At 35.9% G+C, this 17,364-nt stretch overlaps 1 protein-coding gene across 1 annotated transcript in view; it reads right to left on the bottom strand.

Moving 5' to 3' along the window:
• Positions 1 to 3,262: 3,262 nt before the first annotated feature.
• Positions 3,263 to 17,364, bottom strand: part of LOC149409556 (uncharacterized) — a 35,240-nt gene continuing 21,138 nt past the window's right edge. The window contains exons 4-7 of the mRNA XM_089649640.1: positions 17,105 to 17,291; positions 15,392 to 15,509; positions 13,126 to 13,215; positions 3,263 to 10,095 (exon numbers count right to left, since the gene is read on the bottom strand). Of these exons, the coding sequence (XP_089505766.1) occupies positions 9,870 to 10,095; positions 13,126 to 13,215; positions 15,392 to 15,509; positions 17,105 to 17,291 (621 nt within the window). The 3' untranslated portion in view covers positions 3,263 to 9,869. The remainder of the gene's footprint in view (positions 10,096 to 13,125; positions 13,216 to 15,391; positions 15,510 to 17,104; positions 17,292 to 17,364) is intronic.

Below are 17,364 nucleotides of genomic sequence, written 5' to 3' on the forward strand. Positions count from 1 at the left end.
TTATTTTGTGGAAGTTCAGGCATAAATATTTAAATGTTTTTCCATCATTTTATAAATAACTTAATTTGCCACATTATACAATAAAACTATAACTGAATATGGGTTTGTAAGTAGGAAATTTTGAACTTTAAAGCAGTTTTCATAGGTCTTATAAATTATTTTTTTCTGGGCTTGTAAAAAAGACAATACTCAATTGTTTCAAAGGCCAAGATGTATTCTACTCGCAGTATTTAATAAGCATCTGAAACATTTCTAGATGACCAAATTTTCAAACAAAAACACATGATTTTGCATTTCTAGATAGCCTTGAGGAAGCAACAAGCCAAAAATGTGTACATTCTTGGTATACCTTATATTGTAGGTAATAGGCATTCAAATCGCTGGACAAACGGAGTCTAGAAATGTTCGATTTCAAGCACAAAACTTTTTTTCATTTTATTTTGTAAATAATTTTATAAGAAAGCAAAAAAGTTAATCAAGTGAAACTGTCGCAGATGATCTTAGCTATAAAACTGTATTTTTAAAAAGTGGTTTCCTTTACGCTTTCATATATTTCTATTGAAAAAAAAATTTTGAAGTGAAACTTCTTTACGCGCGTCATGCAATTTCGAGGACCGGAGTAAAACCGACTCATGACCGAAACGAAAATGCGGGTACCCCCACCACCGATTAAAGTTCATTTGATCTAGTCAAAGTTTTGAAGTAACATATAAATGCTTCTTAGCTCATCCCGACAACTGGCGTTGGTGGTGTAATGGTCAGCATAGTTGCCTTCCAAGCAGTTGATCCGAGTTCGATTCTCGGCCATCGCACATTATTTTTTTGTTTTTAACGCCTTTTTCATTCAATATCTTATTTTTTAGTAGGTCAGAACATTTTTTAAAAGAAAATAATATTGCAAAATAATAAAAACACTTATCTCACTGTGATAAAACATTACTCCGCTAGAGCGCGCTTTGCGTTATTGTGTTGGATTAAAATTATTATCTAATCCGTATATTATGATAATTGTATTACATTTATTTAATTAATTTATTTATTTTGATAATATGTAATAATTTACAGAAAAAAAAATTAAAACTATCTCCCTCTGATAAAATATCCGTTCGCTAGAGCGCACTACGCGATCTTGTGTGGGATTCTATTTCTGTACATTGTACATTATTTTTAAAAATATATTATATTTTGGGTGTGATGTAGGTAACATTATAAAACATAACAAGCTCTCATATTTTCAGAACCTACATAATATAATCAATTTATGCGGCTTTGCTTACAGTTGGTGCTCAGCGTGGTTGGCTTTCAATCAGTTAAGCGAGGTTCGATTCTCGGCTGTGGCATTTTTGAAGGGAAACCTTGTTGAGGTGGGGGAGCCGCTCACGAACGTTCTCTCTCTTCTCTTCTTTCCTCTCTCTCAGACACCAGCGAACTGCGCCACGCCAAGCATCAGCTGAAACTAGAAGTTTCACTTCTGTCTTGCGTAGGCTTGACACACCCACTTTTTTTTTAGTAGTTTACATTTATGTTTTTTATTGAGTAATTTATTATTTTATTTGAATTCTACTCGAGCGAAACGTTAGGAAAACCTTCAATTTATCTAAAGCATATTTTTTGATATTCATAATTTACACCAATTCGTTATAAAGATTAATCAAAATAGTGATTTAAGCATTAAGCTTTGCCAAAACATAAAAATTATATCTTTTTTACTTCTAAAATCATGTAAGAATATAGCGCACTTTACTCTAAAATCCAAATGAAAGGAATATTTCTGAATTATCCGAAAACTAAAAAACTGTTTTTGAAAGGTGATGAAAAATGCTTTTCGATTTTTATTAAAAATTAACATGATTTAAAAAAAATATTAAATAATTTTATGCGAATATAAAAAAGTTTTCAAAATGGCAAAATCCAGAAAAGTTTCAAACTGCAATTTGAGAAAATGTATCATTGTAATTTTTATGAAATGACAGAAAGGGAGGTGGATCAGTGGTTTTAGTTCTTTAGACTTACCTGCACTCGCCAGCAACTTCTACCTAGCAAAGAATCATTCATTTCCTCACCCCACTCTTTGCTAATTCCTAATCACGCCTCCACCCCCACTTGAACATTTAATAATATTTTTTCACCATTATTTTGTAATGTTATGTATCATTGTGATGATAATAATAAGTGATGATATGATTAATACAGGGTTTTCCAATAGGAGGTGTTATTTTGATATTCAATCGTAAAAGATCAATGGTTTCGTTGCTTGTGTGGCACGTAGCGCCGTCTTGTTGAAAGTAAACGTTGTCCAGATCAATACCATCCAATTCCGGCCATAAAAAATCATTAATCATCTCTCGATAGCGCAATCCATTCACCGTAACTGTTGCTCCAGCCTCATTTTCGAAAAAGTAAGGTCCAATGACTCCGCCGGACCATAAACCGCACCAAACAGTCACACATTAAGGATAGAAAGGCTTTTCAACAATAACTCTTGGGTTTTCCGAGCCCCAGATGCGACAATTTTGCTTGTTGACGAAGCCACCGAGGTGGAAATGGGCCTCATCACTCAAGATGATTTGCATTTGATTCACTCAAGTGAATTTTAATAATTTCAATGCGTTGTTGAAGAGTGTATCGTTCCATTTTTATTAATGGCGTAGTTTCTACTTGTCAAATGTCAAAAATGACAGCTTCAAAAGTAACATCTACCGAAATAGCGGGCTATTCAAAATAACACCTCTTATTGGAAAACCCCATATATATTTTGCCCCGAGGAAGGATGATGTCATCTTTGAGGATGGTGTTGTGGAGGGTCTTTTTGAGGAGAGGAAGTTCTGGATGGTGTTTAAATCTATCAATGAAATGTCCCCACCCTACATCTCTGAACATCATCAGCTGTAGGCAGACTGATGGAAGCTAAGCGCAAGCCAAATACTAAGTTTGGTGATCGCGCTTTCGGAGTATCTGGGCCGAAGGCTTGGAATAAACTCCCTCCGGAACTAAGATCCATAACAAGTCCAACAGAATTCAGGTCTAAACTAAAAACTCACCTTTTTAAGCTGTCATACCCTTAAATTAAATATACCATTCCTGAGAGAAAGTCCAATTATATCAAATTTTCCAATTATGTCCTAAATCTTGTATCTAAATTTTGCTAATAAACAATTAGTTAATCTGCGATTTGTACAGGGGGTCAGCAGTTGTATACTGTCTGCAGTCCTGTACAGTACGCCCGGCTTCTGTGAGGATAATTTGACTCTGGCTTCGATGGAGAACCCGTACCTGAGCTGGTCACTTAAAGTTACACCAAGCATACAAATGAACGGTATGCATGAATGTGAATGAAGCAAGGAGCGTGTGCCAATACATAGTTGTGGGGCATTATTACAGTTACAGAGAAAGAATAACAAAGGACAGTTTGTACTTCAATATATGAACAATGCATATTTATTATTAAAAACAAATTGACAAATTAAACCTTATAATAAAGACAAAAACATTCATGAATATTTATTTACACAGATCAAATGTTTCATTGTGACAAAACTGAAATCTTTTATATTAAACTAACAAATAGAGAAACAATATTATGTTTTGCTTTTGCGTCCAACAGATGGCGCTGTTTTTACCTGTCACAGGTGACATCTATATAATGTAACAAGCAACATTGTGTCAAATTTTCAAAGCAATCGGTGAAAAAATTTCAGAGATTTAAGATGTTGAATAAATGAACATTTACATTTTTATTTATATAAAATTGCGATTCCCAGTAGCGTTGGTAGAATTGGCTTTAGCCATCATCATGTTTGGTGACCAAATCTGAATAGCCAGGCACTACACACTTCCTTCAGCCTCTAAACATAGTCTCACTGGCTCTGAACTGTAAAGATTCTGATGCGGAATGCACACAAAATAAAATACATAAATGTAACTTTGTTTGAACCACTATATATATATTTTTTTTAATAAACGCTGACTGGTTTCGGAACAATCGCTCCTTCCTCGGGGCAAAATATATACTAACTTCACATTACAAAACAATGGGTGGACATAATATATAACTGGAAGTGGGGTTGTAAGCGTGACTAGGGATTAGTAAAGAGTGGGGGGGAGGGGAGGGGATGGAACATATGTTGAAAGGGAACATGTCTAAAATGGGACTATACCGAAACCGGTTGGCGTTTATTAAAAAATAAATATAGTGCTTCAAACAATTTCTTTTAATTTTTTTTTTATAATGGATGAGATAAAAATGTCTGCAATATAAATCTGATCTTAGATTTTAGCTTCAATTAATACAAAAAAAAAAAAAAAAAAAATCTATTTTAAATATTACATTAAAGACGAGTTTTGTCACTACAAAACATTTTTCGATATCGCTGACTTAGCTTTTTTTTACATTGAAAATGTTATATTATGAAGAAAACTGTGTACGCTGATATTAAATCGGAATGGACAAAAATATAATCATTCTAAATGTACGATAATTCAATTTATTGGATTAATTTTTGAAGATTATACAATGTAATAATTTAGGATGGATTGTTTCGTAAAATTTAAACAATTCATCAAATTTCAACGTTCATTTGCGGGTTCTGTGAAAGTGCTATTCTGTTATTATATCATTATAGGTTAGTTGCTTGACAGAACTGAAATAATAACTAACTAACCATCACACCGTTTCTCCGCAGGGTATGCAGAGAGGACGGACCGCCAAACAACTCTGTATTGGCACACACTCCTTGCCTCATTCACATTCATACATACTCTTCTGTTATTCTGACTCTTGACATGGCCCGACCCAAGTACCTGATTCACTTGACCGTGCCATGTCTTCTTCCGGCATCCCCGACTTCTCCCTACACTCCTTTCTTCGCTCATTCGCTCTACATGCCCAAACCATCTAAGCGTCCCTTTCTTAAAATAATAACAGAACTTAAGGCGATGCACTACGTAGTAATGCAAAATTATGTGTTTTTGGTTTGAAAATTTGTTCACCTAGAAATGTTTCAGATGCTTCAATTAAATACTGCGAGTAGAATACATCTTGGCCTTTGAAATAATCGAGTATTTTTTAGATAAGTCTTTTTATAAGCTCAGATAAAAATAATGTATAAGGCCTATGAAAACTGCTTTAAAGTTCAAAATCTCCTACTTACGAACTCATTTTCGGTTATCATTTTATTGTATAGTGTCGAAAATTAAGTTATTTATAAAATGATCGAAAAAAATTTAAATATTCATGCCTGAACATCCACAAAATAAAATAAAAGGCACTTTTTGGCCATGTTTTTTTCTTACATAAATCAAAACAGGCGGATGGTGTTAAGCGGGAATTTAAACCTTATCGCCATCTACGTAAGGGTTGTTATTGATAGCGGCTCAATTTAAAATATTACACGACGTAGTGCATCGCCTTAAAAAAATCTTTCACAGAATCTGAAAATTAATTTTGAAATTTGAAGAATTGTTCAAATTCTCCGAAACAACCTGTCCTAAATCATTGAAGATGATGATATTAATAAATCTAAGCATGAATAGAAAAAAACATGCATACTAAAAAATAAAAAGGTAACGATCGCAACTGGAGATCAAACCCAGGACCTTTGTCTTACCGACACAACACTCTACCATTGAGCTACTAAGACCTGATTATTTTTCCATTACATATCGATCTCATTTTACTTTCTGTCTCTCCGTTTCATGTTTAGTTTAGCTTCATTAATCTCTCAGGCTAATTTGCTTGCTTTTGCGGAACAGCTCATATCGTTGTCTCCGTTACTGTCATGGTTAGAAATAATATGATCTAAATCTAAGAAAGAGAAAACACCAAGCTTTATATTCAAATCTATAAGTTAACCACAGAAGAATTAAAATGTACACTTTTATGAAAGCAAAAGTTTCGACCGAAATTTGAAAAAAATTAATGAAAATTTGTTTTACATGAAACAAAAAAAAATTAGGTGACAACATTATTTATAATACACTTGTCTAATAAAATGTCTGTTTTTTCATTACCAGCAATTTCAATTCAGTGTTTAGACAGACAATGTAAAATGAGCCATTTATTAATAATGCACATTCAAAATTTTAATATTTAAAAAATTACTTGTTCATTTATAATAATAAAATTTAACAGCGAATTTATCACATTTCTAAAACAGTTTTTAGTTTTTCAAAACATTCAGAATAATTCCCTTTTTTGGATTTTGTTGCAATGCGGAAATACTCTGACTTTCTGACAGATATGCCAGAGGCCTGTGGAGTTAATATTATCTTCTTGAATGATTAGATAAATAAAATAGTTGGCTGCAAATCAAATTTAAAGGCTTTTAATACAAATAAAACAGAAGAGACACAAGTAAAATTTTAACGAGACATTGTTTGTACAAAACAGTTCATATTGATTCAATATACATAATTCCATGATATCATGGTACAAGTTAATTGTGAAGATATATTTAACATACAGGAAAAGTGCAACAGAGGTTGCCCACAGATGAGATGAACTGATAATCTGAAGCTGCTAGTTTGGGATGTGTGAGAGCCGCAAACAATCTAAAGAATTAGTTAAAAATAGCCAAGTATTTCATGAACGAATTCTCAGTCGCATTCCACATTTTGTCTTTAAATTTTTCAAATGTGGATGTTGTCTTAGTTGTACTGGCTCTGAGCAGTTGAGACTCTTGTGTGATATCAAAAAAACCTTTTAACAGGTTCTCTGACAGCCTAAAAACTCCGATATATAAACTTGAAAGCTCTCTCACCATTAGGTATTCAAAAACCGCTCGCCGACAACAATTTTTGATTCATTCAAGTGTGGAATGTGACCACAGTAGCGATCTCACAAAGGAGTACCTTCTGTTGGCGGCTCGTCCACCAATAGCGGACCTGATAATTGTCACGGTCTAACGCGGGGTTGAGCGGGCCCGAACAGAACCATCTAGTTCCTGAGGTGCTTACTTGTTCGCTCACCACCTTCTAGTTTAAATATCAATATGAATCATGTGTGTTAATTGATTGCAACTTTGCAGGTGTTCTTATTTGATATACAACATTACAAACAGCCATACAAGCACAGGGCACGTCGCGATATTTGCCGGATTTACACTGAGCGTTGAAACAAGTGCTTCACGAAAACGAAAATGGCAGATTTGGCTGTGAGCCTATTAAGAAAAATAGCAAAAATTGCATATTTATACACAAGAAATACAGCTTGAAACAGTTAACTTTGCAGATGGTCAAAGGATGATCTCCATAGTCGAGCGATTAAGATCCTCGACGATAAATCCAGAGGTAGTGGAATTGAATCTCCACAAACGCAAATAAATTTTATTCTATTAACATGTGTTATTCCACATTCATTAATTAATATAAAATAATATCATCAAATACTAATTTCGGGCTGTGCGTCAGTCCTGCATGAAATCTGGTTAATGAACTCAAATTTGCTTTGAATTTAAGTGTCATTTTTTACATTGAAACTGAAGAATGATGTATGATATTTTTATCAGGAAATTATTCAAAATTGTAACAGACTTCTCAAGAATTATGTGATTATTCATGGGTCTGCGCGCCAGTATTATTCCAGTGTGGTTAAATATGATATCGTCTTATAGGCTAATTTCAGAATCTAAAAAGTTGTTTGAAATGGCTTTAACCGTGTTTGGGGACCAGATCTGAATAGCCAGGTATTTCCCCACTTTCCTCTTACCCGTCACCTTCATAGGCTTTACACGTTTAATTGCAAATTAAAGCACGTAAAGCTGTAATTAAAAAATGCAAAATTAAAAATAAATCAGCGACACACAGTAAAACATTAAAGTATGTAATTAATATTATAATATTATTTTTAATCAATTAAATAACTGATTTCGATTCACATTTATCATCAAAAGTATATACACGGTACCAATATCCACGCCGAATGCCAAATAAATACAATTCCCTGTATCACATCAATAATTGTAAACAATCTCACCAATTGTTCCGCAAAATCTCAATCACCTCATTTTTGACGTTTTTCACTTACGAAATAACATAATAAAAAGAGAAAATGGAGACTTAACCCTTTACTTTTGAAAAGAAAGAAACATTTCAGGGTTATTAATGGCAATTTGGTACTCGTTCGATAAGCCGAGAACGGTTATAATAATCCATCATTATTTTTACTAGTTGAAAGCACAAAATCATGTTCGATAATTCGTATATCAAAATCAGTAGTCTGTCGCGTGCCTAGATTTAGACGGGAGCTAGTTATCGCACTTTTAGCTGGTTATCGTACTCTTAGGGACTAGTTATAGCAAGCGCTTCGCTGGGCGCGCTGTCTGCGCGCATTTTATAACCCCACTTGTCGTAAACTTCGAACCAATGTTAACTATTACCGAGATACTGCTTATTTCTCTTTTATATCTTGAACAATGACATAATGGTCACTCAAAAACGTATGTAAAAACTTGCAACGGAAGCCACGAGCGTTAGCCGTCTGCTATAATTCGTTACATAGAGCCCCGTACTATTTAGCCTCGGGCGCTCGCTATAACTAGTTTCTTGCACACTCGACTACTATACTGCCGTCTATCTTGCTAGATCTGACCAGCATAGAACCAGTCAACAGGGGTCATTATTGTTGTTTTAGGACATTTTCGTTAGTCCTCTTTGTATTCATGCAACTGTAACACGTGCTTCTGTTTGTTTCGATCTGCCATGTTTGAGAAGTTTACAAAATGGAGTCTTCTCAAAAACGAGAACATAACATCTTATCTTTAAACCAAAAAAAGATCGATATTGAAAGTTCATTTTTACGAAATATCTGTTTTAAATTTTTTTAATCTGACGCCTTCACTAATTAGACACAGGCCCGGTTTTAGGGTGGCGGACTTTTTCTACTTATAAAAATCGTTGTTTAAACCGAACTAATATTGATTTAATATATGAAAGAAATTTCTGCCCCTAAAATAAACAACATTGAATTTGTACATAAGATCCGAAAGAACATGAATGACATTAATTACTCCATCATACACAATATTTGTAGTTGTGTTTGACTATGTACATACAAATACATATCGGAAACATGGCAATTTATAATGGCTTAATAAAAAATATTCACCTCAACGACATCTTCGATAAGAATTTGAAAAATATATTTTTTTAATCATCAAAATTATACCGCTACATTTGTAAAGGAGGTCAAACAATAATTTAAAAATAATCAAAACTTTCACATCATGATGTAAAGATTAATAAAATTAGCCAATATTTCACAACACAGTGTTTTTTTTTATTTTAAAATTGACACTTAAAATTTTCATACACAATGAAAATAAAAATTTAATAGATGCAGAATAATTTAAAAAATTTCTCTGAGTGAAAAAAAAAATTATTTACTAAAACATCATTTACACACCGTGCAACTGATGTTTACCATCACATCTTGATGTATATTATGTAATTTGTTTCCACTTTTACATCAGATTAGATTCATTGCTGAAACTGTGCAAAACTTACAATGTTTACACGAAAAAATTTACCACTCATCTAAACATAATTTAATTTCACGTTAAATTAGATTAAATTGTTCAAAATTTAATTTTTACGCCATGCAAACAATGTTTACACGAGAAAATTTACCACATAAAGTATAATTTGTTTCCACTTTTACATCAGATTAGATTCATTGCTGAAACTGTCCAAAACTTACAGTGTAAACAAAGTTTACACAAAAAAATTTACCACTCATCTTAACATAATTTAATTTCACGTTACATTAGATTAAATCATTCAAAATTTCATTTTTACTCCGTGCAAACAATGTTTACACTAGAAAATTTACCACTTAACGTATAATTTGTTTCCAATTTTACATCAGATTAGATTCATCGCCGATGTCTGTGTGCTCGGTGTCGTCTTCCGGAGTCCACCTTGTGCGATGACGAGGATCTGTTGTTAACTGCGGAGGTGGTGGTGGCGGTGTGGCGCGAGGAGCGGTGGGGTCGGCGGGGGTGTTTGGGGTCGGCGGTTCTGTCGCTGCGGCCGCGCTCCTTGCGGCCCTGCGGGGGACTAGGGGGAGAGTGTTCGGAGTTCAGGTCGAAATCGTCGTATCTAGTGATCAGAATGAGGAAATTTATAACACAACTCGATAACAATACTGAAAGATAATTACTGATAAATACAATTTTAAAATGGCCATTATTTTTAGCAGTAGTGTGCGTTACTTTAGGACCAAAGCTGACTGTGCGTAATTTAATAAAAGTATTAACCACTCAGAACATTAGAACGTCAAAAGACGTAAATATGATAATAGCGGTCAAGACATTAGAACGTCTTTTCACGTAAACGCGCGAGATTTTACAAAAATCGATTTATTTCCATCACTAGTATACGGATTGCCATGATTTAAAAAACAGAGTATCGATAATGAATAACGCTACGCGTCTGTATTCAAGAATATCTATGGAACGTAGAGTTGCATTATCTAAGCCGATTGAATCTGTCATCTTGTTCGTTCATAATTTATTACGTTTCTAAATAATTTATTAAAAATATTTTAGTTTGAACGGTTAATATTTTGAGGTGACTAATAGTTTTTAATTATATTTCTTCAATATATAAAGTGTTATTTCTTTATGATACTCAGAAAAAAGTACATTTTTCAAAGCTTTGAAATAATTGTAAGCGATTTTTACATATTTTTGACGTTTTCATAAAATGTATATTTAGAAACGCAAATATTTACGTATTACAACACAATGCGATAGTGGATTTCATAATCTTTCCAAAACATTTTTTAGAATGAGGCTACGTTTCCCAAAACGTGAGTTATGAAGCTTTTAGCAAAACACGTAAATAACACAAAAATTATCACGTTTTGACAGTTCTCAAAGGAACACATAGTAGATAAAAGTCTTTGTCTGAGAGGTTAAACAACTAATGGGCAATGTATTGCTAATGTCTTTCTCGAGCGTCTCTGATTTCTTCCACCATTCACTACTGTATGCCACAATGTTACTGTTAAAAAACTACATTACATTGACTTTAATTCGAGTCCGTATCTCACTTTGGTGCAGAGATGTTGAGTTAAGTATTCCTCGGGCGTCCCCTACTTTTTCTACCATTCAAACAACTAAGAAACTTTGAAATTTTCAGCAATATTGGATGACTACTTTTCGAGTTTTGGAAACGCAAACATACGCAGGTAGAATTTTTATATATTAAGACATAAATGAATCTGAACTACTAATTTCTAAATTAAATCTTAATTTAAGGACCAGACCACAAAGAAAATATGAAATATTTAGAACAGAAGCAATATAGCATTTTTTAATCCTCTTTCCAGCATGTGTCATAACCACAGACATAGGAATTAATAGACGAGAAGATAATGGCGAGGGGTAAAATCAACTGTTGAAGAACGAAGGGAGTAAGGCTGACTGTGATTCGTCAATAAATCAATCTGACAGTAAATAGGCATCTCGCATTATAATATCACCATTTACTTCTTAAAAGTAAAACGTGCTTTTGAATGAATAGACATTTTTACATGGGAGCGCAAATTACTCGCCACGTTATGAACAAATTTGCGAAGTCCAAATTCGGCAAAAAAATTCGGTTCTATTTTCAGAGTCGAATATTTCGTTTAAGTATTTAGTTAAGACACTTTTATAAATGTTCATAATTTACTTCCCAGCAACCAACCAGCTTTGTGTTTCGCGTCCAGACGTTTCTCGATGTGATAGTAACAACTGATTCATATTATACGATGTGAATATGCTTAAAATAAAGTAAAATAATGCTTATATATGGAATGTAATACGACAATTGGGTTTATTCTCTTTTTCACATCTATTTTTACAAGTTTTCATAGTACAAGTCAACATTTTGCCGTGTTATTTCGTAAAATGAACCGATGATGCCTCGACCATAGTTCGCACAAGAATGATGACGTCACGTTTTCAAATTTCACTTGAGGCCATATGCGAGCCCAGCCGGCTCAATGGAACCGGTATGGGGAGTGGGGATAATACGCTTTTAATCACTTAGGGCAGGTCTACTAATATTCATATGTCTATGGTCATAACGAAAACAGTATGATCAATATGATCGACATTGTCGGGTTAGCTGGAAGAAATAGAATGTAACCTATAAGCTATACTCTTTGTACTCTGTATTTTTGTGCAATAAATATTTATTTGAATTTTGATATATTATTCTCCAACTCGCCTATAGAATCATAAATGACATGTTTATTTTAACACTCCAATGAGCGACAAGGTCTGGCGAGACCTTTTCCATTATTAAAATTGTCTAACTTTTGTTCTAGTTTGTTAGAACGAAACGGTTTCATGACTCTTCCTTCAAAGTCGGTGCTGCAAACGCAACAGGTGCAGAATTTCTTTTTTCAACACCGGTTTCGTGTACAACACTACAAGGTCTGTACAGACCTAACACATATTTTGCAGGTAATTGGTGAATACTCCCGTGGTTGGAAGCTTGTCAGAATGTGATTTTGAGGTAGTTGTTTTTGTCGCATATAAAATTGAATAGAGTTTAGTTTGGAAGTTCCGAGTGGAAGATTGACAGGAGACGTTGGTTCGTAGTCGCGCTGGCCCGACAGTTGGTAATTCCATGCATGGAAGAACGGGCGGCCAATCCAAAGATACGCGCATACCGGAATATCAAACTAGCTGTGGCTGTTTTCAATGTTTTGGAAAGTATTCGAAATATACACACAAATCGGGGTAAGTCCAATATTGCAGAAAAACCATTTGTAAAAAATGTTAGATGTACGCGCTCTTGCTTGTTCTTGGTCAATTTCAATATTTGAAAGCACCAATAAATTTAACTCGTGCTGTTCAACAGAAAGCAGAAAAAAAAACATAGTTTTAAATTATTGGCTCATATAAATACCAAAAACTTATCATGTTTTTTAAACTAATGAAATTATATACAAGGTCTGCACAGACCTTGTTGCATCACTTACGCCTCCCGGATGTCACTCATCAGAGGGTTAAAAAAAATATTTATTTAACTTTTGTTTGTTATTTAGTGCATGGCATATCTTGGCTAGTTGCTGATTATGAAAGGCGTTGTCGACATATTGATAAGCAGCATCACATACAATAGTTTTGTTACCTGTTGCGAGGAGCTCTTCCCGAACTGGAGTCGGAGCTGGAAGAGCTGCTGGAGGAGGATCGGGAAGATGGGGAACCGCTTTCCGATTTTCTGCAGAAACAACAAAGTATATTATATTTCAAATTTTACAACAACCGTTTATGTAAAAACCTTACTAGAAGTTACCTAGACTATAGTGATGTTTTTAATTTATTTTTTTATTATTATGTGAATACTACGCAAGAGTCCGAACTGCTCCCAAACGTCTGCAGCCAGTTGAGCGTCTCAACATAACTCATACAACACACTGGGATGACGTACGCTACATAAGAAATGCATTAAGATATCTGGATTAATTACAACCCGAACACTTTCTACGGAAACAGATGCTATAGAAACACACGCAACGCAAACCTACGCTTCTGAGCTGTCCAGATCAACATGGGACGTGTAAAAGTCCTCCAGGGGGTGCGTTGTAGCAGTTCACTTTTGCCCCGCTACCGTATTAAAACAAAATGAAACAACCTTTAACAAACTCCATCCAAGACCGCCTTCGTCTATGGGACTCGTGCTCTATGGGCTTTCCAAGAGGAAGCAGAGGAGATAATTTCCAAAAGCCAGTACCATTCGGACAGCCTTGCGGACAGGTCGTGCCAACTGATGTGATACGAGCAACTGCTCCAGTCGATAAGTTACGAGGGACGCTGATGGCGGACATAGCCAGATATATTTAATCGCTGGTCATCATGTCAATCCCTCACTTATTTACAATTCTTTCCCAAGAGTTGTATGGCGCCCATTACGGTGAATCAGGTCAGATATTTATGTTATACACAATGTCACACTTTTAACTTATTTATTGCTACTTTAAAATTCCTTCCGTGCGATCAATTCTTTGTATTGTCGCACACGCCTTGAGATCATGCTAATCTTGTTATTTGAGAGTCTCTAGCCCTATTTGTTATTTGAATAAATATAATATTAATGATCGTACCTCTTTTATTCAATAACAAAGCTATCCTTATAGTCTTTTAGTAATCATGTTACAAAGGCCCTAGCCTGGTGAATTTGTAAGTGAGATTATTGCATTACCAATGGTGTCTAAATTATTATTAGCGTGATTGTCGAACGGTTACAATGGCGCTCTAACTGTTACAATGGCGCACAATGCGGTATCAACTGTCACAGCGTCACACCTCCAGCGAGTTGATTTGACATCTGCGAGTGATATTTTCTATGCATCTAAGAATGTTTAACATATTGATTGAATTGCAGTTTGGTTTGACATGCATTTATTATAGATCAGATATGAATAAGAATGAATTTGCTTTCAGTCATAAATGAATCGGATCTCTTCAGCAGCTCACTGTAGGTAGCAGCGGGCTGGAGGAGCAGGCGCCGGAGACACAACAACAACATGAAGAACATATTATGTTCATCTCTAATGCATAGACGCAATGTAGGCATGCTGTGTCTGTTCTACAGGTATTTCAATGGAGCCTGCTCCAAGGAGCTAGCAGCATTGATTCCTGATGCACCGGTGCACGTGCGCGAAACTCGACGGACACGAGCTGAACACCCGTTCACGGTTGACGTTGGCTTCATGAGAACGGGCCGGTTTTACGACTCGTTTTTGTGTAAGTCGGCTCGTATGTGGAACGAGCTACCGGCATCTGTTTTTCCTCCCTCCTATAATCCGAGCCTCTTCAAGGCCCGCATTAACAAATCCCTTCCTACAGCCCCTACCTTATTCCGCCTCACAACGCCGCCCAACCGGGTGGTGACATAGTTCCCCTGTCTGTACACTGCACAGGCAGGGACACTCTTGTGAGGTGTCACATAAAAAATAAAAAAAATATATTGATATTGAATAAAAATATCCTCTAATATAAATACTTTCAATATGTACCCATGGAATGAATGACAATTGTACTGCAGAAAAACTACCAGTCTTTTTCTGGCACCAATTGACGTCCGAAGAGGTGTAATTTCTTTTCTTGTGTCGCATTCAAAAATGTTGTGAAGCTTGTCAAATTACGCTTTGCTCTACGGAAGTACATAAAGAATCGGTCGTCATCAGATGCTAGTACCATTACTAGAGAGCATGGAACTCTCGGCTCGGTGGATTTTAGACTTGCTGAATATCAAGTGGAAGCTGCAGAGCCTAGCTAAGCAACATGAATTCCCCTATAACCTCAGCATCCACTTTGACCATTATCAACTTTCCTCCAACGAACGCAGAAGTAAAAGACGAGGACATCTGCTATTTAAAATATATATATTTTACCTTCTTCTCTTATCTGAGGAATTCTTAGAAGGTGGTGACTTGGTTTTATTCCGTGGACTGTCATCAGATTTTTCCACAGGATTGTTATTAGCGGCTGGGGGCGGTGATTTAGGTTCCCCTGAAAAGAAATACAAACAAGATATTTTAATAATGATCATAATTTAAGCTGAAAATAAATTTGTCATCAATGTATTTAGCATTGTTTAATTTCATTGGTTGCTGAAAGCGAAGAAGAACTGCAAGAGGCCTTAACAACCATGCAAAGCATTCTTCAAAACAACTACAACATGAAGATAAATAAAGACAAAACAAAGCTGCTGACTGTAGGCTGAACGCAACATCAGATGAGAGTAGAGATGGCAGGAGTTCCACTAAAGAACACCAAGGAGTTTGTCTACCTCGGGAGCAAAATAACATGGGACGGTCGGTCTAAGAGCGAGGTCGACAGCCGTATACATCAGGCTAGGCTTGCATTCAATAAAAGGTCGAAAATAATAGAATCCAATAATATAGACCTAAAACTGAGAATACTCCTCATCAAGACCTATGTATGGAGTATCTTGATGTACGGCTGCGAAACATGGTGTCTATCCGAAAGAGATAAACGGAGACTAGAGGCTTTTGAGATGTGGTCCTATAGAAGACTGTTAGGAATTTCCTGGAGAGACCATATTACAAATGAGGAGGTTCTCCAAAGAATCGAAGGAGGAAGGCACCTGCTCAGGACCTTGTCCGAAAGGCGTGCAAGATGGATCGGCCATGTTATACGACAAGAAGGCCTCTTGCATGTCATAATGGAGGGTATGACCGAGGGGACCAACTCTAGGGGACGCCCACGCCGAGAGTACCTGGAGGACCTGCTGGTGGACGTGCGCTGCTCATCATATGCACAAGTCAAAAGAGCCGCACAAGACAGGGAAGAATGGAAGAGGAGATTAGATAAAATTGCTGCAAACCAATCCCAGGATTGAAACCAGAGAGAGAGAGAGAGAGAAATAATTAATCATCACGCCATCTCCCGCGGGGATAGGCAGAGATGCTGAACCGCCACACAACTGTGTCTTGACATACACTCCTTGCTTTATTTTAACTCATGCATTGTCTCAATTAGATTTGTGATACGAACAAGTAGACAATTTTCCAAGCCCGAAGCAATGACATCGATGTTCAACTGCCTTATACAATCAAAACTAGAGTACGCTTCTGCTGTTTGGACTCCATACCAGCAAAAATACATCGAAATTACTAGTACAATTTTTTTTTTAAAGTTTCTCTTGTATTATTATATGAGACAATCCAAAGTACTAATAAAAGGACCAGACCCTAGACGAAGAAACTACTCGATATGGAAAGAAACTCGCTGAGGAAACTGGTAGGACTACTAACGGGACACTGAGGTGTAACATAAAAAAAGATTAAAATATTTTGGAGTCTCTATGTGATATAAATTCACCAGTTTCTGGGTTCTCTATGTGATGTACATTCACCAGTTTCTGGGTTCTCTATGTGATGTAGATTCATCAGTTTCTGGGTTCTCTATGTGATGTAGATTCACCAGTTTCTGGGTTCTCTATATGATGTAGATTCACCAGTTTCTGGGTTCTCTATATCAATTAGATTCACCAGTTTCTGGGTTCTCTGTATGATGTAGATTCACCAGTTTCCAGCTTGTACCACGAGTTTCCGGACACCGTGTATAATTACTTAAACTACCTTTTTCTCCACCTTCTTCGTCCTCACTCCCCCACAAGTCGTATTTGGACAGGTCGCCTTCTTCGCCGGACTCTTCATCCTCTTCTTCGGGGGCGGGGACCGCGGGTGCGGGACCAACTGGTTCCCCCGCCTCGTCAGGCCGCGGCGCCTCCGTAGGCTCGTCTTCCTCATCGTCTGGACGGGACCTCTGGAACAAGAGAGATAAGAGTTCAGAATGAATTACGCACTTGAAATTATAATAAGAATTACGTAAAGATTTA

The sequence above is a fragment of the Hesperophylax consimilis genome, chromosome 30, assembly GCF_061612785.1.
Source record: "Hesperophylax consimilis isolate HC1 chromosome 30, BYU_Hcon_1.0, whole genome shotgun sequence".
In the NCBI taxonomy this organism is placed as follows: Eukaryota; Metazoa; Arthropoda; class Insecta; order Trichoptera; family Limnephilidae; genus Hesperophylax; species Hesperophylax consimilis.